We start from the raw sequence: 22,042 nt of genomic DNA on the forward strand, positions 1-22,042 counted from the left end.
TTCATTGCTGTCACAGGCCACAGGACGCTTAAACCTGATCCTGTTGGTTCCCATCCTTGCTGTCTTTAAATGCTGAACAGCATAGGCACTGTACTTCTACAGCACATGTGAAGCTATAGCAGGCAGCAACAAGTTGACTTCAGCCAAGATCATGTTTTGCCTTTTTAAAAACCTAAAGCTGATTTTGGTTTTGCAACTGGCTTCCCTTCAGTCGAGTTAGGGTTTGGTCACTGAGCACTCTTGCCTGCCTTAGCTGTAAACAGGGTGAAATCACTTGTGGGACTTGGTTCTTGTAATTGAGAGGAAAGCAAAAGAGGAAATCCTGGCTCCTCCTCTGAGGTCAGTGGGGTTTCTGCTCTTCAGTACTGCTGTGGACTAATTCACTACTCAGTGCTAACACTGTATTTTGGGCCTTCAAAGTACTTTTGGACAGGACCCTGCCATATGGTTAAAAATGTCAAGGATTCACACACAAGTATCTTTCATGATTCCACTGCCTCAGTGTCCACCTGTACCTACTTCTGGATAAAAACCACAGAGATAGTCCTACCAGACTGAAAGAAAGAGATGCAAACTGTCTTCTGCAGAAGAGAATACGAAACACACTGACCATCATAATTTTATACAAGATTGGCCCCATCGTACACATGAACCACAAGTTCTTTCAAGAATTGGTAGGAAGAATGAATTATTTATTGTTCAATTTTAAGTGACCCCAGTTTCACAGCATGGAATTTGCTTGTTTCTAAGGAAGATCAACACTGCTTAGTGAGTTTTTACAAGGTCACTAGTTGTGCTTTGTTAATCATCTTATTTCAGCTATTTCAATGCATCTTAACATCTTTCAGGTGCAGTGAGATTCGGCATCACTTTATCCATCATCCCAGAAAAAGACATATATAAATAATACAATACACGACTCGGTCTAGAGCAACTTTTATGTCTTCCATGGTTCATCATCTGACAGAAGTCCTTCGGAATTTAGCTGTACTGCTATAACTTAGGAGAACAGCACTGAAATGGGGAACCTTAGTGTTTTGTTGAGTTTGTGTAAAGGAAAGCAAGCTCAAGAGGAAAACCCAGATGCACCAATTCTGTAAATGCATGGGGAAAAGCCATGCTCACGGAAGAGTCAGTGCAGCGTGGATCTGAGGTTTCAGGAGTGGGTCTTGTGTCGTAAGGTGGAGCTTAAAGGAGCATTTTTGAGGTATATCTAACTGGAACTACAGGTGACCAAAAAACAGTAAGAAGGAGCAATGGTGAGTCTTCACTTTTGTAAAATACTCTGAGGTGATGTCACTCATCAAGATTCCTTCTTTTCCTCCACTTCTAACAGCTCATCAAGGAATTCCACAACTTCACCCTAGAAAGGATTAAATTTTACAGAAACATGTTAACCCTGTACTGGACAATCAGTCGAAAATTCTAACCACTTTAATCAAACCATAAACTGTAATAACACATCTCTGAAGATTTTTTTAACATCCTTCATACAGAAACTAACACAGCAAACTTATAAAACACAAATTAATGGTCCATATAGGGGTAGCATGAGCACTTGTAGTGGCATACAGACCTCTAAAAAAAAAAAAAAAGGAAAAGTTACACTTCACAGTAAATCCTCCTGTACTTTTCCAGGTATTTGAATAGACAATGAAGTCCTCAAACTTAGAAAATAGAGGCATACGTGCCTAAAGCACCTGTTAAATTAGGAAGTTGTTAAAAATACCACAAAACGTTAAAGAATTTGAGAATGCTTAAAAAGTCAAAGCAAAAGGGTTTTGTACAACACTGACTTTGTATCTGTTTGCTCTAACCGTTTATGTCCCCTGCTACACCCTTCCACACAGACCTCCTCCATTTTCAACCACAGCTCTTAAAACGCGCAGCTTCAGTACAGCAAAGCTGTAAAGAACCAGAGACACTGGAATTTCTGTGTGGACACACATACCTTTGGTTTAGATTCAGAGAAAAAAATATTCTATTTACAAGCTTCACTCTGCGGATACAGGGCACCAACACAACAGTCTCACGTTATTTAAACTGCTCCTGACGCAGTTACATGTCATACAGCATCGTCAAATATCTTCCTGCAGTCACGCCCAGGTACTCTGGGGTGACACAGCCCCACCAGCTGGAATTCACTGCTGAGGAACCCCGTTGTAACCACTTCCAGCCCCTTCAAGGTTAACACCTTCAGCAACAAAATGCAAGTAGTGAACAGCACATGTGCAGCAGCATCTCAGGCGGCTCAAAACCGACGGCGGCAGCAGCCCATCTGCTGGCACTCTTCAGAAATAATAGGGTTTTCCAGTTTGCCTTCTGCACATGGTTCAGGAAAAGCTCTGCCCGACATGGGAAACCCTGTGGGAATGCCTGTGCCTATCTTCACTTTTTATGCAACCCAAGTACAGAGCTGTAAGAGAGACAGGGATGCTCAATGTTACATTTTCAACCTTTTGTTCTGATAACTACAACGTTCTGTTAAATTGTTTTAATTTAACTGTGGGTTTTGTGCTCTTTTTGGTTTGGTTTGGGGGTTTATTTTTTTCATTTCCTGTCCTTCCTTTCTTAACATAAACTTACATTCTAAAAAAGGTTTTAAGATGTCATTCATTTTTTTCCCCAAAGAAATTTTCACTTTCTTTATCAGCTACTAGAAAGAAAATTAACTTTATGGCAGCTGAAACCCAGACACAAATTTTTCAGCAGTGTGACTAGCAAGGAGAGAAACGAGGAGAACCAAGCAAAACAAACAATCCAACAAAAAAGCGGGAGAAAAGCCTGCTGAAATAACTGCTGCTCTTGTTCCCTACTTCAATTTCACCTTAAAAGGTCTGTTGAGTTTCTGCAACTATGAAACAGTTTTAGCAAGTCCTGAAGGGTGGCAATATATTTTGCCTTGAATTTGTTCAAAACCTCCAAATATCCAATCCAATAAAAGCTCAGTAAAACATGCCAGCACTTTCATACTCGCTCTGTGTCTTCCCAGTTGCAGGAAGCCTGGCAATCGGGAAACAGGAATTTGACGTTTCTGCCCATTTTCCTTAGTTAGATGTATCTTGGTTGCCTCCTTAGGAGCCCAGTCCTGTGAGGAACTCCATACCACTTCACAAATGCACCTGAAGAAAAATCGCCGCTCCAACAGTCACCACACAAGCAGCTGAGAGAGACAGAAGCAGAGGCACAGAGGACTTTAGGTGAAGTTTTATAGCACAGCTCCTGAAACCATAGGCACGAAGACTGAGGTGCCTCCTGAAAGACTAGAGACAGGCAGGTCCCATCAATTCCCAACACCATTATGAGACTGGGAATACCGGTGTCTACTACAGTGGTCCCAGATCTAAGTCAGATTCTTTCACACCTCAGGATCATAGATTAATGAAAGAGTAACAGATAAAAGATTTATCTTCTTGGGCTAACTGCAAAGACAGCCCTCAAAAGGTATGAGTCTGAGAGGTTGGGTGAAGGGCATAAGCCTCTATTCTACGATCTGACTGGACAACCCAGAATTAAGCAGAAGGAAGACATGGGAATTTCTGCATTATACCTTTTGTAAGTCAACCGTATGGGAACTGAATTAAATTCCTACTGTCATGCTCATCAGGAAGGTAGGATACTTCAGAAGACAAAATAAAAATCCAGAGAGAATTATTATTTTTTCTTCTGGTGTGTGTGTTTTCAAACCCAGAAAGATGTAAGAACCCCAATTTTTAAATGGGGAAGGATATTTAAAAGCAACAGTATTTGGAAGGAAAAAATAAATTACCGAAATCTCCAGTACCTGAACTTGACCTCTTGAAGAAAGCACGAATGAACCTGTTGTGGTCTAATGAGAAGTAATGGGGAGTAGGAGAGGCTGAATTAAGACAAAAATGTAATATTTCTTGCTGAAACAATATACAAAAAATACTCTGCGATGCAACTGAGTAACTGCCTGGATGTTGGTTATTTCTGAAAAGGCAGAAACTCCAGATTACAGTTAAAACCAAGCAAAACCTGTAGCTAAAATATTTTTGCCTGTGCCTTCATGCTCATAATGTAATACATAGGCAAGCTGTCCATGCTGTGGTTGGCAGCCTAAAGAAAAGATGGTATTGCTATGTCAGCAGAGCTGATCACATTGTGACACCAGCAGCTATGACCATTAGTCCTCACTTGACACCACAACAAGCATTTTGCATGACTGAAGTCAGCAAATATTTTACGGTAAATATTTCATTCCAGGGAAAAAGCCTGCTGCTGGTTGAGAGCAACATCATGCTGGGCTGCAGACCTGGAGTCTGGCAACGATTATCTGATACGATGTAAGCAGTCAGAGTTCCTCCTGCTGCCTGGTGTGCTCTTTGCCTCCTACCTACCGAAGGACAGAAACTTTACAGGTAGAGTCAGCTGCAAACCAATAATTCTTTCTGCTGCCAGCTACTAGAGGGGACAACAGCCACCAGGCTCTGAGGCAGGTTCCATAAATACGCTGCTCAGAACCAGCGCTGATGTAAATCAGAGTTGAGCAATATATGGCCCAAAGCGTGACGCAGCTGTCGGGCTGGTAGCTAGTAAATCAGAAGGTAAAGTCTGACTAAGCTCAGGGACGAGAAGGGCTTGACGCCAGACCAGTACAGACCTGACAGCTAGGCAGCCAGCAACTGGAAAGTACCCACGTGTGGACTGCCTGGTCAGCTGCAGTGAAGCACATCCTCTTTGGCAAGCTAGTCCACTGGTTCTCCTGGTTTGCACCAGAGACCAGGTACGTGCCGTGGGTACAGCAACCCATGACCTCCCTCCCTCTGCTACCAACCTCTTCCCTCTCCCAGTCCAGGGACAGTCAGTGGAACACGGGAGTGACAGCAAGGATGCATGGGAAGAGAAGGGACAGGTATAGCCTGAAATATGGGAGGCATAATATCGAACAGCAGCAAGGGAATGCTCCCAGACTGGTGTGAGTGGTAGGAAGAATCAGGGAAGCTGATCTGATCAACCAGAGCCTCTAATTATCTGCAAAATATGCAAAATGAGCACTCTTGTCTTAGATTAACAAATCACCAGAGGCACAAATGAAAGGAACAAGTTTTGTACCACAGGAAGCTAATCAAGAAGGATTTACAGAGAGTACATAGGGGCATCATAAAAAAAAGAATTTTAAAACAATTTGGTCGAATTCTGAATAAGCTAACTGGGGCAAGTGAAACTGGGGAACTTATAAGCAAAGCCAAAGCATCTGAAAAAAATAAGGCCTAAAAGAGGAGAAGAATGCAGAACTTCTCACCTCAAGCTGAGCATCCAAGACCAAGGTGCACATTGTGCCACACGCTGTTGCCCTTCTGCAACACGAAATTCTATGTTCACACACACAAAATGCAACCTCTTAGCAGAAACATCTGTACTTTGGAGACTCCTAGCCAGGTATGAACAACAAAGAGGAACAGCTACTGATAAACGGCTCAGTCATGGCCCACTTGAGACTGACAGTCCAGTACCAACTTTACCTTCGACAGCAGCATTTAAAAATAGTAGCAACCAGTAGCAATGGTCCTGCTCCCTGAGAGATTGAGACACTTTGCCTTGTGTAGATCCAGGCCTGAGGTTGGTAGCCCTGCCTGTGGCAAGGGGGTTGGAGCTCAATGATCCTTGGGGTCCCTTCCAACCCATGCCATTCTATGATTCTATGATTCCATGATTCTATGGTTACTAAGACTAACCATTGCTTCTGTGTAGCAAATATTAATCATCTGTGGGTCCTTGTCTCCACATACAATCTGTTCTGTCCTTTCTCAGTGTGGACTGAGGACTGTGGACTCCTGCTTTCAGATTACATCCGATCTGCTGATTGCCTTTTCTATAAGGATTCCATGTGCACTGCAGTGGGATAGCCTGTTATTCAAGGAACTAACAGAGAGTATTAAAACATCAGTGTTGTAGAACTAATTAAGACCTACAGAAAAATATTATGGATGTGCTTTTACATGTGACTATCAGTGAATGAGTAAGAAACAGTCTTTATCCTAGCTTACCCAACAAAGTCAGCCTTAAGTGACAATTCACAGAGAAAGAATTGGTTGCATCTTTGTTTCCTCATCATCTGTGACCTAGAAGGAAAATACTTATCCCACAAAATGTCCCCCAGCTGTCCTCCACAGCAAAAATTCAGATTTTGCTAAAGTTCAAAGATCTTTATGACTGGAAAATTCCTCAACAGTGAGAGTAACAGATTTGATTCCCTTATGTACTGGGTGGACAAGGCTGTGGTAGTGGGTGGGGTAGCAGGGGTGGCCTCAGAGGAGAGGTGAGGGCTGCCCTGTAACTAATGAGTAACTGGCCTGGTAACTAATTTGAGTAACCAGTGGGAGTAATGATGAGGAGTTAGGTTCATGGAAAACAGCAGGTTTTGTTCAAGGACGAATAACCATCCTGGCCAACTGTGGAGGCTATGTGCACTGTGGGCATGATAGAGCCTGCAAGCACACACCACACAGGCCACTGGCCAGTGATATTTTGGGGAAGAATGACATTATCTCAGGGTAACAGTATGGCATGTGTCAACGAGTGGCTCAGCCTGAAAGGTTTATTCAGCCTTCACTGAGAAAAAGTTCATGATCTGCCCTTCAGTTAAAACATGTGTGTTCACTGTAACCACCTCAAAGCCCTCCCAGATCCTCCATGAGCACTACAGACCAGGCTGGACATTCCTCACATTCTTGCAGGGAGAAAAAAAAAATAAAAAATCCCTCAATTCTTTGTGTAGAAAAATTATTTGGCCCTTAACTTGTTTATTTTTCAGATACTTAGTCCTCAATGTGACCCACTGTCACATGCTTGTAGGGTTTTTTTTAATATTAAAAGAGCTTATTTGTTCTTCACATGTAAGTTAACTTATTTTCTCAATTATTTTTCTGCTTCATTTTTAAATGATACATTCTGAACATGTAGCTGTTCTCTTCCCATATACTATGGGAGACTTCAGTACACTGCAGTTATTGCACTAGCATCTTAAACCACTAAACGTGCTGTCCTCTTAACATTTTTATAACATCTAGAGAACATGAGTGAACCCAGTTTCAGAGCAACTTCAACACTGCTGCCATTGCACAGAACAGAGAAGCCTTCTAGTGGCTGTGCTTCTGCACTCTGCTTATGCTCTATGCTTTATGCTGCATGCAGAAGCTTAAGAAACTCCTGGCAGAGAAAAATTCCTCTTAATGTCAGTACCTTCAGCATGGGGACATCCTGATATTTAAACCCAGCCATGCTTGCAGCTTCCTGTGGAGGGAGGAACACCTTCACCCAAGGATGTGTAGGAACACCTAAACATCCAATGGTAAAGGAGCAAGAGGGGAAAGCAGGAAGGATTTGTAGAGCCAGCCACATGGACACCACCTCCACTGGGACACGAGGATGAAAAAAACCACTTTTTATATTTTCCTGAAAAAGTGTATGTTGAACAAGGACCATAACAATGCCAATTAGCTGCCAATTCTCCCTGGAATAGCTGCCACCAGCTTAGCATAGCGATGCAGCTGCAGCCGTGTTGGCCTGAGGTCAGAGGCAGCGTAGGGAGTACAGGTCTGGATTTACAACTAGCTGTTATGACCACACTTGTATGAAACATTTTAACATATGCAAAAAGTCCATTTTTGAAGCTGAAAATATGTTGCTAAACAGAAAAATAGGCCAAATTCAGATTATTATTTGCTAATTCTGTAATCCACTGGGCCCTTGTGCTTTGATGCTACTCTGTATATTCCCTTTCCACCAGCCACATTAGTTCAGCACTTATTCTCTGTTGCATCACACTTCGGAATGGAGCACTTCAGTATCAGCTTCTGTACAAATGGACACACACACTTTACACAAATAAAAAGAACAAGATGCCAAGAAAGTGGGTCACAAAGCTGCCAACAGTTTTTCACCTGCTGATTATGTACTGAAAGAAAAATCACATTGTAGGAACACCCCAGCCAAACGCTTGTGGTTTTTAGGTAATTTAGAACAGCTAAGTAGCTATCACCAAAAAAAAAAAATTCCTCATGAACACTGATTTTATGGGCCAGAAACATGTCTCATACAATTAGTGTAGTGCTGAAGTCCTATCTGCACTAGCTGAGTATCTGGCTCTTCACAGCATTTCACTCTGCTGTACTAGGAGCTATAGCTATTACAGCCTTTAAGCACTACACATCTGAACAGACATCCAAAAGCTCGACTATCCACGGCCAACTAAGATGACAACACTGTGTAACGTTCTTTTAACCTCACTGTGGAAAACCATGAGGATATTTAACAGTAATTACCTTTAAGAAAAAGTAATTTGTAGCTAGTTGGCGCTAATATTCTCTGTCACCTCCACTGTGTTAAATGCTTGAACTACAGTTTTTCATTTCCTTGTGGAAAAACATTAATAAAGTAACATGAACAGGACAGTAATTCTTGTAGTGACATATGCAAAAACCATTACTGCATGTTCCAGCCTCTGCAATTACTGCAGTGGATTATTGGAAGAAGCCACATGTTCTCACTCGCTCTGCTAACGGGATTTAGAAAGACACATGGATGATCTGGGACACGAGAGCACTGAGAAGGCTGAATAAAGTGAGATTCTCCATTTGGGAATAGGAAGAAATCCTTTTGCCACATCAATCCTTTTGCTTCACTCAAGGAAAGAGAATGATTTTATTTCTCCCCCCCCCTCCCCCTACAGATTATTTTATGGACTTGTTGCTCTACAAACAAATTCACAGGCAGCAAACATGGACCACAGAAACTCACAAAAGATATGGCCTATGGTCCAAGAAGCACATGGTTTAAATAAACAGAGCACACTAAAAAGAGAGGGTGCCTCCATCCTTAACAATTTTTAATAAAGCTTTTACTGTAACACCTTATCTGGCTTTTTCATCAGTTTTCAGCATTCCTATGGAATAAACTTTGCTATTCGTGCCAGGAGAAATATTTTTAAAAAAAGTTCCACTTCCACTACTTGGTCCTTCCCATACAGCAGAAACTGCAAGGTGGCGATTTCACCTTTGTGCTATTCCTGCTCTGTCTGGACTCCCTGGAAGGCTCCTGCAGCCAAAGACAAGTTCTGGTAGCCAGGGATTTATGAGTTCACTACCAAAAACCAGAGCCAAACCAGAGGCGTGGGCAGTCTCTATCCCTCCCAGGTTCTTCAGGCCTAGGAAGGCAGAGCACACAGGCCCTTCAGCTTTTTCCCAGGAGAGCAGAATGGTAACCTTCCTAACAACGATGAAAGTGTGGGGCAGGGCTACCTGTGGCAATGGTGATTTTGGTTGTTTAACCCAAACATACAATAATCCTCTGTAAAGCAACTTTCTTTCCCCAAAAGTTGAACCGACTTTGCAAATGTATTTCCCTCCTGCTGATTGCAAGGCCATTTATAATTGCACCAATGAAATGGGCTGCAGGAATGAACGCCAGCAAATGAACGCTTGTTTATTCTATACAGTGCTTGAGGCTGAAAGCTGTTTCTGTAATCCCTTCTCGTAACAACATACAGGGAAAGCCCTCACAACAGAATGCTTCTTCCCTTCCTTAAATACTCATCCCTGTGTTTTGAAGCAGCAGATGTGAAAGAAGGAAAACACTACAAATCAAGTTTACACCTAACGTAAGAAAGCATGGTGGGCAGAGCCCTGTGCTGGTTTTGGCTGGGATACAGTTAATTTTCTTCATGATAGCCGGCATGGGACTGTCTTTTGGATTTGTGCTGACAACAGAATTGTCAGGGATTGTTTCATTGTGGCTGAGCAGTGCTTACACAGAGCCAAGGCCTTTTCTGCTTCTCACCCCACCCCACCAGTGAGGCTGGGGGTGCACAAGTTGGGATGGGACGCAGCCAGGACAGCTGACCCCAACTGACCAAAGGGATATCTCACACCATATAACATCATGCTCGGCAGGTAAAGGGATGTTTGGAGTGATGGCATCTGTCTTCCCAAGTAACCGTTACCTGCGATGAAGCCCTGCAGTGCTGGGGATGGCTGAACGCCTGCCGGCCCACGGGAAGTGGGGAATGAATTCCTTGGTTTGCTTTGCTTGAGTGCATGGCTTTTGCTTTACCCATTGAACTGTCTTGATCTCACCAACGAGTTTTCTCACCATTACTTTTCTGATTCTCTCCACCTATTCCACCCCGTGTCAGCGAGGGAGCAGCTGCATGAGGCTTCGCTGCCAGAGGGGGTTAAACCACAACCAGTCCAAACCATCAAGGGAATATAAAAAAGCGCTCAAGTATTTCACACCCTGATGAAAATCCATACAGGCTAGTCCTCATCTAAGCTTAACCTTATAACGAGTTTATTAAACTGTCTTTCACAGAATTTTATCACAGTGGAAAGTCTTCCTCAAGTCTGGTTACCTTGCAATGGAATTTTACACATAAGAGTTATTTTCAGGTCAGTAGTATACTCAAAGCAGCACAGATGTGTTATTACTTCTCTGCTATAAAATATTATCTCTCCCAGTATGCTAGATAACATAAAAATTGCAAAGGTGTTTTCATTTTATTTAGTGTAAACCATCCTTCTCTTTTCTAAGTAGAAAACATCTCAGCAGTGCTCACTACAAGTACTCTGCCCCATGCCGTAACTGAACATAGCTTTTTGCCAATGCCAACAACAAACTGTTCCATCATTTAAAGATTTTTTAAAAAAACCTTTAAATGAAAGGCAAATGAAGTAAAACAAAAGGCAATCTAAAGCCTCCATGATTTATACTTGAATTTCAGCCATGGGAGACAAAGAGATGCCCTTTCAACAATTTAACTATTTTTCTTGCACAAAAAAATCTACTTTACATATTTCCAGTCTAATAGTAGTCATTATACGTAATTTGGCCATGAATTCCAACCATTTAAGCAGCAAGACTGGGTGACTAAAATATTACTGTGCAGAAAAAATACAAACCAAAACAGAAACCAAGACTTCCTTTTGAGAAAAAATTACAATTTAGGTGGTTACTTCTGGACAAAATCATAAGGATTTTTAAGTCTAATTTAAAAAAAAAAAAAATCAGGAAAAACCCAAACCAACAGAAAATGGAAAAATGTTTGATTTAAATATAAACATAAAAACACTACTTCTCTGCCCCCTGGTGTTACAGCTTGCAAAGTGATTTTTTTTTTTTTTTTTGTGGGGTCAGTTACCTTTGTGTTAATACTGCCCACATTTTTTTAATGGTACATGATGTGCTTTGGGTTTATTTCTTGTATTCCATTTACAAATGATAAATTGGTCACGGTTACAAGAAGATTTTTCCATATGAGCTGAATCCTGGAATTCCATTTATGCACCATCTTCACTTCAATGTGACTGCTGGTTTTTTTGACCACAATTTCCTTTCTAGAAAACTCACCTCATCATCGTCCATCAGATGTTCCTTTGCGAATTGATACATTTCCAACTGGAGTGTGGTTATGTTGTGGTATCGAATCGCCTCCTATCAAAAAAACCCAAAATTTCTACTTTAGGGTAGCAAAAGCATCATCACATGTCACCTAAAGCTATCCCAATAAAGTCAGGCCCAGACTTAGTAGAAGGCAGATTCCCAGGGTGGGCTATAATGTTTGAGAAAGGAAACAGCAGAACAGCAAGCAGCATATCCAGTGTCTTCTGTAGATCTGAGCACAAACTCCACCGGTGTGAGAATAACAAAGCACTCTTCTCTCTCTCATGTTTCAAAGCCCTGGCGAGTCTGAGAATAAGGAATGAGACTGCCAGAGCTGAGCAGCAGCCTGTGCCGGCATTCCAGCGGGCTCTGGATGTGAGAAAGCCTCTGTCTCTCTCTGCGCTGGCGTATGGCAGCAGGCAGTTCTGGGAAAAAGAGACACTAAGCTATTTTGCATGATAATGACTCACCGCCCCAGCCTGAGTCTGGGCTAGGGAAATTCTACACAGTTGCCCACCTGTCCATCCTTACTTCTCTGGCTGCTTGCCTGGACAGCACTGTCTAACTCAGTCACCTACTCTTCCATTTGTGGATACCAGCAGTAATCTGCTTTGATTATCCTGTTTAACACTTTTTGGGGAGGAAAACAGGATACTTCCTCTTTCACAAGAACATCTGAAGCTTTAGTGCCAGAGCCAAGTGCTGCTGTCACCCCATTACCACTTTGTGAAAACAAACCAGAGGCATCATGGTTTTCACAACGAGCAATTAGGAAAGCAAGCAACTTCTGTTCATAGTTACATGGATCAAAGTACGAGCAAATACAGCTGTGTGCATTTAATATACTATATTTAAAAATTAAATTATCTGTAGATCCCAGCTCCTGAGAAGTTATCAATGAAACATTCAGAGTTAATGTGTAGGGCCCTTGTTCTGTCCTCTCTGCACACGTATGCTGAACCTGTGGTTTGCCGTTTTACACCGTTGCTACCCCTCACTCCCACCACTGTCAAACATTGTCTCCAGTATGTCTACAAAGCACAGTTCTGTTCCCAAAAGCGGTGGTCCCCTTCCCCTGTGAGCTCAGGCTTGCTGCTGCTGCCTGAAAGAACCAAACGCGTTCCTGCCACCTTCTGTCTCAGTTGGCCCTTCAGGGCAGGCCCGGGTTTCCAGTGTGCAGATCAAGCGTGTTACATGTAACTCAACAGCTGCCCACAACCAAAACCCACTTCACTCAAATGGAGTGGCATTTTTCACTTTGAGCTGGCTGGCCTGAGAAGAAAGAAACTGTTATTATAAAATCAGTGCGATCTAGGAGTTGCATACATTAAGTGCTCTGAACTGTTGAGGCTGACAAAGCCAGTCACCTAAGCACCACATGTATGTACTGGGCTTAATGCAGCATTAAGAATAAATATATATATATATATATATATGCCTTCAGGCCAGTACAAGTATCAGTGACTGAGGTGTCTAAAGAAGCAACATGGGAAAGGTGGCTGGAATGCTACCCCGTGGGGTGCTCGCCATTGCTTCACCTAGTCTTGCTGAAATGATGTTGTACAGCAGGTAGCATTGGTGCCTAAGCAGTCACTCACATGTCACAAACCAATAAATCCTGGTAACAAGTAATAATGGAAAATCCAACTGGATTATCAGAGTCCAGGCTGCAGGACTCCAGAAACACAGCAAAGATGTTTTTATATGTAAAACTTCCCTGGACATGGAAATTTAAGAACAGCACAGAAACCCATTTTTAGAGTAATTTTTCACAGTCAGGCCACAATCACTGCTGGATGGACTGATATTTACTGTGGGTTCTCTGCAGCAACTACTCTAACTCAGATAATTAGGTGCAATCTGGTCATGAACCTTTTTCCATCCTCATCAACCCAACTATGTTCTAAATGGAGTAAGTGTCAAGTGAGTTTAGCTGGGGTTATTGTATCTGGACACATTCCAATGCACACAGAAACTGAAATAACAAGAAGGTGAGCAGTGACATCTTGGTATATAGAAAGCAACTGACAAAAGCCTGAATGTTACTGGAGCGATCTTTTAATCAGATTTCAGGGACAGCTGCTTTATTTGTCATGGTAAATAAAGATATAAATATACATAAGTGGCAGACAAGTATTAGCATGAATTTACTCATCACTACATACTACAATAGGAGGTAACATGATATTTCAACACAAAGGGAAGAACTGTAATGACATTCACTGTTACGTTACATAGTACATCTCTGTGTAAAACTTTCTACATGGTTTTAATAAAACAGTATGTGCTTAACTCCAGAACCAACAGATAAGCCCCATTTTCAGTCTGTCACCCAGTGACTTTCAGGGAAATACCTCAATGTGCCTAGAAGGCATTTTAAGCAATTCACTTACCGATCTGGGCTGAAAATCTTCTTCTTTAAGTCCCCATTTGTCTTTGTGGTATTGGTAATATACCATGTTCTGTTTCATTACTTCGTCTTTCTGGTCAAACAGAAGGTAACTAGCAGCACAAGCAGCTGCATTCTTCATGTCATTCACTAATTAATAAGCAACAGAAAAAAATCCAGATAAGGTAAGTGAACAAATCCCTACTATTACATATGCTCTTAAAAACTCAGTCAGAAACAGAACCCATTTTCTACCTCCTCACCTGTTCTACCTGCACTCTGTTTCCCAGAAAGGACATGGGGTTTTGTGTTCTGAAACAAGTAAGGCCATGATTCAAAAATGGGGACTTAACTCTGATGGTGCTCCATGAAAATTCCAACCAATTGTCCCTCCCAGGTAACCCAGTATCAGTGATGTATCAGCCCACAGCTCGGTGATCCCCACTGGGGGATTTATTAAAAAACAAACAAAGGAAACCCTACTTCTTTGCACTAGAATTGGCAAAGAGGGAAGAGTCAATGTGTAAAACGTAGTCAAACAACATAAGCAAAAGTCATTAGTGGCTGGATGCTACATGGCTGGATGCATATTCCCTTTGATGTTGGAACCAGCAGGAGTAGCTGTAGGAGCTACAACTGTTCTTTACAGTGCAAGTGGTTTCTCAAAAAACCCCACAAAATTCACTGAACAATTTCTCTATCAAATATCACTGAGGACCAGAACACTACCATTTCTGTTAAGTGGTCCCCTCTTTCTTCAAAACCCATTTAGCTCCATGTGGCTCATTCTAGCAGGATTATAAGAATCCACTAGGAAAAAGCAAGTGGTGTGAAGTACTCTGCAGGTTTGTTTGTGGAAGGAATTCTGAAAAGTAAATTGAAAATTGAGTATCCAACAGAGTAAGTGGCATGTTAAACGTTGCCTTGAAGTCACAATCTTTCTTCTCTGTAACTGATTAAAAAAATTAAGAAAAAGCTTCTTGTTAGAGCTATATATTCAGCTGTTTAACTAACACGTGGGCCTGACAGCTTGACCACCAAGGCTTTTTGTCACAAACTATGGTGACAAAATAGGCTTGTGTCATTGCATGTGGTCTGATCTATAGGAAGTGGCTGACACGTTTCACCGTAACATATTGAAGAGATACTGCAGAAAGGCAGATGATTTGGTGTATCATTTAAAGATCTAAAATACACATGATGAACGTTTATCATTTGTATGAAATTCTGAAAAGTGTAATCAACTGCTGCTTGTAGGAGGGGTCATATTAAGAACAAAGGGTGGTGATGGATCAGATCACACTTACTCTGTAACAATCTTATTTTTCCAGCACCCGAGTGAAGACCAGTCACAGCCACACATAACTTAAAACAAAAGGGCCTGTCCTAGATAAAATCCACTCCTTACAAGACTTGCATTCAGCAATTTATTTTGTCATGGACAATTTTATGAGCATGGGCTTTATACATAATGTTTATCTCACATGTCTGCTAACTACAGTTATGCAGGGAGAAAAAGATGCCAAGCAGCTCAGTCTTTTTGCCCCAGATCAAGTTAAAATGCAGATTCTGGAGGCCACTGTTTATATTCTAAAAAATTATAAATAGAGCCAAAGATTATGAATAGAAACTGTCCCACATCATCCCAACATTATTTAGGCACATTAAATCACTACTTACGTTTATAATAAGCAAACTGCAAGTAATGGTACATGGTGGCCACAAATTTCTCAACAACAAAACCTCCTATAATGGGTGTCAGGTTACTCTCACACTCCACTTTGCATGCAAGGACTTCAATATAATGATCTAGAAGGAAGAAAACATGGGATATGGATAGCACACAGTGAACTGCTACAACCCCTTCCATTAGCTACATTTTGGCCTTATAATGCTGTTGTGGGCCCTGTGCATCTAGATCTTGCTGCTTGGAAGTACCAAGCATCTACAACTGCATGTGACATACATACCAAGAACCACTACTGGGCGCTTCCATAAAAATTTCAGTGTGATCAGGAATTGATCCGTATCAAAGCTGCAATTCCAGAGAACCGAGCAGTTGGGTTTCACTGACACCTACAGGCAGTCTGCGTAAGAGCATTTCCTCGCTGTGAACTTAACAGTGCCATTTCTTTTTTAAATGTTGAGATCCTCTGCAATTTCATTAAATTACTGCACGAATAAGGTCCACATGCTGCTGACTACAAGTGTGCCACAGAGACACACAGCAGCTGACTGCAAAATTAGCTTTGGAGATGGCCGCCTTTTAGGCCAGCAGCAGTTTGGATGTTGTGAAAGAGCAGACAAGACACAAATATGCTGCTCACCAGAGAACAATTTCCAGCCAGAATGAGTTCACAAGCTTACCCAGTCTAAAAAAAGTTTGGTACAATGGGATAGGACTAGAGGTGATCTTATCTTCAAGAAAATACATTCCAGGAAAACCTTCCATCAAAGAATAACAAGCATTTTGATGATAGGCATGACATTAGACAACACCACCACCAAACAGAAATATTTCAAAGCCTTAGTTTCCCTGTTAGCCAAATTTGGCATGTGAAAGCAAATTATCTAAGCTTGTGTGGCAAATTTCTGACCAAAGGTTCTAGTTATCTGCTAGCAAAACTCTACTGGAGAAAAGGTGAAAAACAGGCAACAGAAACTTGTTGTATCTATGATACATTTCTCTAGCGACAAAACAAACCACAAAGCAGATTGTTAGGGCAAGCTAACCACTGAGCCTCAAAGGTGCCCAAAATCATATTGAAATTTAGGTAAAGAGATCTGTCTGGAAGCCAGATGGATTAGTTGTTATTACTTATGCTTGCCTTGTATTCCGATACACACTTAAATTTCCATGTTAACTTAAGAACTGTTTGCTGTGATTTCCTGACAGCCCTCGTTTATGTGCCCCTTTTTTTTTTTTAAAAAAAAAAAAAAAAAACCAGTATTCAAGCAGTTTTCACACAATCTAGAACTTGCATTAGCCCAAACTGCACAGGGGACACCATGTGCAGTTCACATGGAAAGTAAACCAAGGAACAGGACTTTGGTAGCCAATCCTTGAGATAAGCTGAAATGTACTTTTGAGACACTTCCTTACTGTTTCCTAACCACTCACCTGCAATGGAGAGATAGAAGTCTTTAAAATCTTTGATCTCTCTGGAGCCTTCACAGGCTGCTATACAGTCATCGTAGGCTTTGAAGAAATCGGGAAGAGCCAGTTCCATGTCTGAGATAGATGTCCTCCAGTTGTCACCATTGTATGCTCTTACAGCCCTGACAAAGAGTGTCTAAAAAAATGGCAGGAATGAAAAACAACAGTAACTGATCTACAGACAGCTGTGTATAAATTAAAATACAGTAAATGATGTTTCTGCATTTCTAAATTACTATATAAACTATTAACTCCTACCCAGTGAGCATCAGGACAAGGGATACAGATAGCTAATGGATTTTACTGGGAATTTTGTAGAGAGTAGTGTACTTAATTCTATTTCAAATCAACAGAAAAACCTGCTAAACAGAGAGAGCAGTGCGATTCTTAAGCACAGGCTCCTATAAAGATTTTCAATTTAATATTAACACCAAATGGCCTGGTTAAAAATGGCTACAGCACTCATGCATTTGACTAACTTAACTCTGCACATGCCTAGCTCCAGTAGTGAACTGCATGTAGAGACTTTCAAGTATGCCACTGACTGTGATTTACTGTGACTTACTGAACAGTGAAAAGCAGAGGTCAGAATTGCTGAATGCAACAAAAAGGCAGAACAGAGATGACTGAGCAAGACAGCAAGAGGGAAAGAAGACTGAGAACTGAAAACACGTAAGCAAATGACACCCTTGAATCTCACAATAATAGAAGTAACAGAACAGTTCAAAAAGACCAGGCTCTGAATGTAAAGCATACCTCATAGGGCTTTGTCTCCAAGTCTTTAATATGCTCCTCAGCATCAGGTATGCTCTTATAGTAGGCCATATTTCTTTGCATCATTTCATCATCTGGATGCTTCAGAAGAAACGTGTGAGCTGCTGCAATAGCTTTTGGAAGGTTATTAGCCTGAAGAGTAATTGGAAAAAAAAACATTTCAAAGTTTATCTACTTTTGTGAATGAATATTCCTGCAGCCTTTATACCCCAAAACTGACTCCTACTAAAACCAGTCTCAGCAGATACAATAGTTCAGTTAAACTAATATTGAATTTTCTTCTGTTGTACTTCTGGATCATGAGTAACATCTGGGTTTTTTTAAATTATATTTTAAAAACTGGTTATTGTTGCAAACATCATCTGGTTTGTTCTTTACCCTTCCCCCTCCCCTCATCATAAAGCTGAGAAGGCACACAAGTATACTGCTGCTCCTTTTTGGGACTGATCTCGTAGCCATTACTGATGCTAACCTATGGATACTGGGCTGGAGTCATCACCTACCACGTCCACATGGTGCTTTACATTGCTTTCTTGTCCAGTGGCACAGAAGATAATGTTATAAGAATGTACCATCCTGATGCCTGTACCAAGTTAGAGCAAACAACAAGGACTTCCTCCATACTTGTGTCCCAATGTACTATGTGATTTCCTGTGTCAATTTCAAAACTGAGTGTAAAGCCCATTACAGACAAAGCCCCAGATACCTGGCTACCAGCTATGCTACATTTACAATTGCATGTGCCCAACACGCATGTACTTCTGAGTGCATGGATGCACATTTTTGATTTTAGGTATTTACATATTTGGACAAATTATATAGTCTATGTGCACATATTCAGGAAGAGCAATAGAGACAGGAAAATTCCTAAGGATTAGTGAAACGCAAAACCTTTTCCCTTGTAAGCCAAGATCTGTATCAATCTGTTCAGCATGCTGATGTGTGGGTGGTACAAGCTTCCATCTCACATCTGAAAGAGCTTCTGGAAGTTTACATATAAAACCATGAGCAAAAGCACCAGCCCGTATGGGCGTGCACTCTTCTGTCAGCACCCGTAAAACGTGCCCTTTCGTTTCAGAAAGCGACTTGAGAGGCAACTACACCGAAGAAAGACGTCAGCCCAATGGGAGCTCCTGCTGCTGCTGTGCTGCTGCAATGCACCCGCCCTGGAAGGCCGCCAGCCGCCTTTCCCAGCTGTCCCAAAACTATGCGGCTCCAGTCGGAGCTAAACGCGCAGGGAAATTTCAGCTGCACTTTCGTCAAATGCCTGGCTGCTTTTGTTCTTTAAGCTCTAACCCTGTTTGCTGGTAGGCTGACAGGTCTCTCGTTTTTGCTTAGTCCAGAACATGCCCTTAGTTTCCACTTCTGCCACGGGGGGGGGGGGAAAAGAAACAAACAAACAAACAAATCCCCCAAACCTAAACCAAACCCAGGGAAGTTTTGTAGAAACACATTCCTAAGCCAACTCAGTCGCTACGGGAAGGCTCCCTCCAGAGGAGCAAGCAGCAGCACAGAAACATCTACTCCCACGATCTAAGACGTGGCAAGATTTCACTGTTGAGCCCACCTGAATAAACACAGGATCACTCTAAAAAACGACATAAAGCGTTTCCCTCTGCCTTCCTCCTGTATTATAAATGCTGTTGGCAGTGTGTATGTGTGTGTGTGTGGGAGTGCTGGTGCGAGAAGAGACACTCCTTTCTTAGGAAAACCACCAGCTAGGAAAAAGTCCTTTGTATGCAGCAGTTTGTAGCTCTATAAGGCCCATTCTGAACATTCTGAGCTGAGTGAGAATTGCTCAGAGCTGAACTACAATCTAAAAATACAGACAATACAAGCAATGGACACTAAAGGCAAACCCACCAGACTGCACCACACAAACCTACTGCAAATGCGACTGAAAAACGTGACTGAAAGGGAGAGGGAAGGATTTCTCCAGTTTCCTTCTCACATCCCTACCTGCCAGTTACCTAAGTGCATTAGAAACAGTAAGTAAGAATGTTTTCTGCTGTGATCCACACTTTTCAAAGTTTGTAGATTCCACAGGTTGGGGGGATGAATAGTTAAAGCAAGACAAGAAATGGAAACATTTGTGGCGATATGATGCCAGTATGGGTACATGGCTTTGAGACTGTGAGGAGTGCCTGCAGTATCTGAGGGATGGCATGAGGGACAGACCTTGATTTAGAGCACAGACAATGAAGATGAGATGGAGGGAGAAAATCATCAGTTAGGTCCTGGACAGGACAAGAAGCCAGAAAAGTGGGATGAAATCTGTTAAAAGAGGTGTATGTCCCCAGTCTTGGCTGACCCAAGAACAAAAAGTATATACCATTCCAGGGGCAGCATTAGTGTCACACTTCAGCAGCCAGTTATTGCTTTCTGCCTTCCTGAGGCTGTAACAACACAGGAGTTTTGCAGGCATCAGGCTCTCTGTGAGTCACGAGCTCGGAGCTGCTGCACCTGTAAGAACTGGACCAGAAGACAGCAGGCAAGGAAGATGGGACATGCTGAGGGAGAGGAAGCAGTAAATGCTTGCAAGAGCAGGGCAGGGACAGGAAGGGTCTGAAGGTGTCAGAGAAGGTTAGAAGAAAGTAAGATGGAAAGATAAGCAGGGCAGGGGTAGGAACAGAAGAACTACTAGACGAGGAGGTGGGGTCCAGTGGCTGGGGCTTTGGGAAGAACTGTACGAGCTAATCAAGGGGGCATAATGAATAAGTTGTAGAAAAAAACTGGTTAAGAGCAAGCTAGATGGAACTATATGGGTAAGCAGGGGAAAAGGCCCACAGTGGTCCCAGTGTGGGTCACATGAAGTGGGTGGGAAGAAGGAAGAGGATGAAAGACCTACTGGAGAGAAGATGATGATGATGATGTGCAAAGCCAACAGATCAGGAGGACAGAGACTGGGGGGCCCAACCACAGAGCGGGAGTAAATAGAGATGGGATGGACAACAATCAGCAGCTAAACTCACGCACAGGAGGCTACAGCCCAGAGTAACCCGCTCTGAGGGCCAGGTGAGGGGTCAGCACAGGGGCAGGCTCTTCCAGCACCGGGCACGAGGCACCCACATCTGTCGAGGCCGTGCAGGGACATGCCATGCTGTCCCCTCCACCACAGCGCAGGTTTGGCTGGAGGATGACACAACACCGAGCAACACTCTGGGGAGATGAGTCCGGGGGGAAGGAAGAGCGGAGCCGGGACAGAGAGATGGGAAAGCAAAGAGGGATGACGGGCCGGGCCTCACCTTGAAGTAGGCGAACTGCAAGTACTTGTAGGGCTCCCGGCGCTGGAATTCCTCCAGCAGGTCGCGGCCGGGCTGGGCCTGGCGGAAAGCGGGCAGCCCCTGCTTGCAGCGCCGCAGGCACTGCGCCCGCCGCAGCACCCCGGACAGGAAGCGCAGCTCGGCCAGCGCTCCCCCGGCGGTGCTGGAGGCGAGGGGGTGCCCGGCGGTGCTGCAGTTGCGGTGGCAGAAGGCCTCGCTGTCCCGCAGCAGGCGGTAGAGCCTCATGCTGACCTCCAGGTAGTTGACGCTCTCGGGCCAGTTCTCGGTGCTGTACTGGTCCAGGCCATAGCGGTACGCGGACTCCAGCGGCATGAGCTCGTCCCGCGGGAAGCTGCGGAAGCTGTAGCGCTCGTACTGCGCTCCGGCCGCCGCTATCAAGGCCGCCAGCGCCAGCCACATGGCTACGGCTTCGGCCGCCGACCGGCCACCACGTCGCCGTAACGGGGAGAGGAGAGAAGAGCAGCGAGGCGGAGACAGAAGGAAGGGGCAGGGGAGGGACCGGAACGGAGGGCGGGCCCGGTGGAGCCCCCCGCCCCGGGAATGCGTGGACGTGGGAGAAAGTGGCGCTGGAGGAGAAGAGCGCGGCTACTACTGGGATGGGAAGCGACCCCAACCACTCTACCCTTTTTTGCTCCTCTGCTCCTTTCCGTTTTGGGGTGCTTCCCCTTCCTCTGTCGCCCTGCACTTCGTGGTCGTCCTTCTAAAGCCTCCTCGCACGCAACGGGAAACTGGCCGTAGGGGAGGAAGTGGATGTAAATGGGTGTAGGGCTATCTCCCACCTCCTGTTCGTCCGGCCAGCATCGCGGTCTTCAGCGTCACTGCCCTCAGTGCTCGCCTGCGGGCAGGCTGAGACATATCTTCCATCTCCTCCGGGGTGGGGTGTGTGTGTGTGTGTGGATGGATGGATGGATGGATGGATGGATGGATGGATGGATGGATGGATGGATGGATGGATGCGTGCGAGGTCTTTCTGCCCCCCGAGGCCGGCGGGGATGTATGTATGGGGCATTCCTCCATCCCCTCTGAGGATGTCGGGCA

At 43.5% G+C, this 22,042-nt stretch overlaps 1 protein-coding gene across 1 annotated transcript; it reads right to left on the reverse strand.

Annotated features, from left to right (window-relative positions):
- Positions 1 to 680: 680 nt before the first annotated feature.
- Positions 681 to 21,403, reverse strand: CRTAP (cartilage associated protein; the record flags this gene model as incomplete). The annotated part of the gene is made up of 7 exons (XM_084260561.1): positions 681 to 1,363; positions 11,368 to 11,451; positions 13,794 to 13,939; positions 15,470 to 15,598; positions 16,911 to 17,082; positions 17,703 to 17,852; positions 20,966 to 21,403. The coding sequence occupies 7 exons, from the start codon at positions 21,401 to 21,403 to the stop codon at positions 1,304 to 1,306; spliced, it is 1,179 nt and encodes a 392-aa protein (XP_084116687.1). The 3' UTR covers positions 681 to 1,303.
- Between the last annotated feature and the right edge of the window lie 639 nt (positions 21,404 to 22,042).

This window comes from Gallinula chloropus, assembly GCF_964237585.1.
Source record: "Gallinula chloropus genome assembly, chromosome: 2".
Taxonomy (NCBI): domain Eukaryota; kingdom Metazoa; phylum Chordata; class Aves; order Gruiformes; family Rallidae; genus Gallinula; species Gallinula chloropus.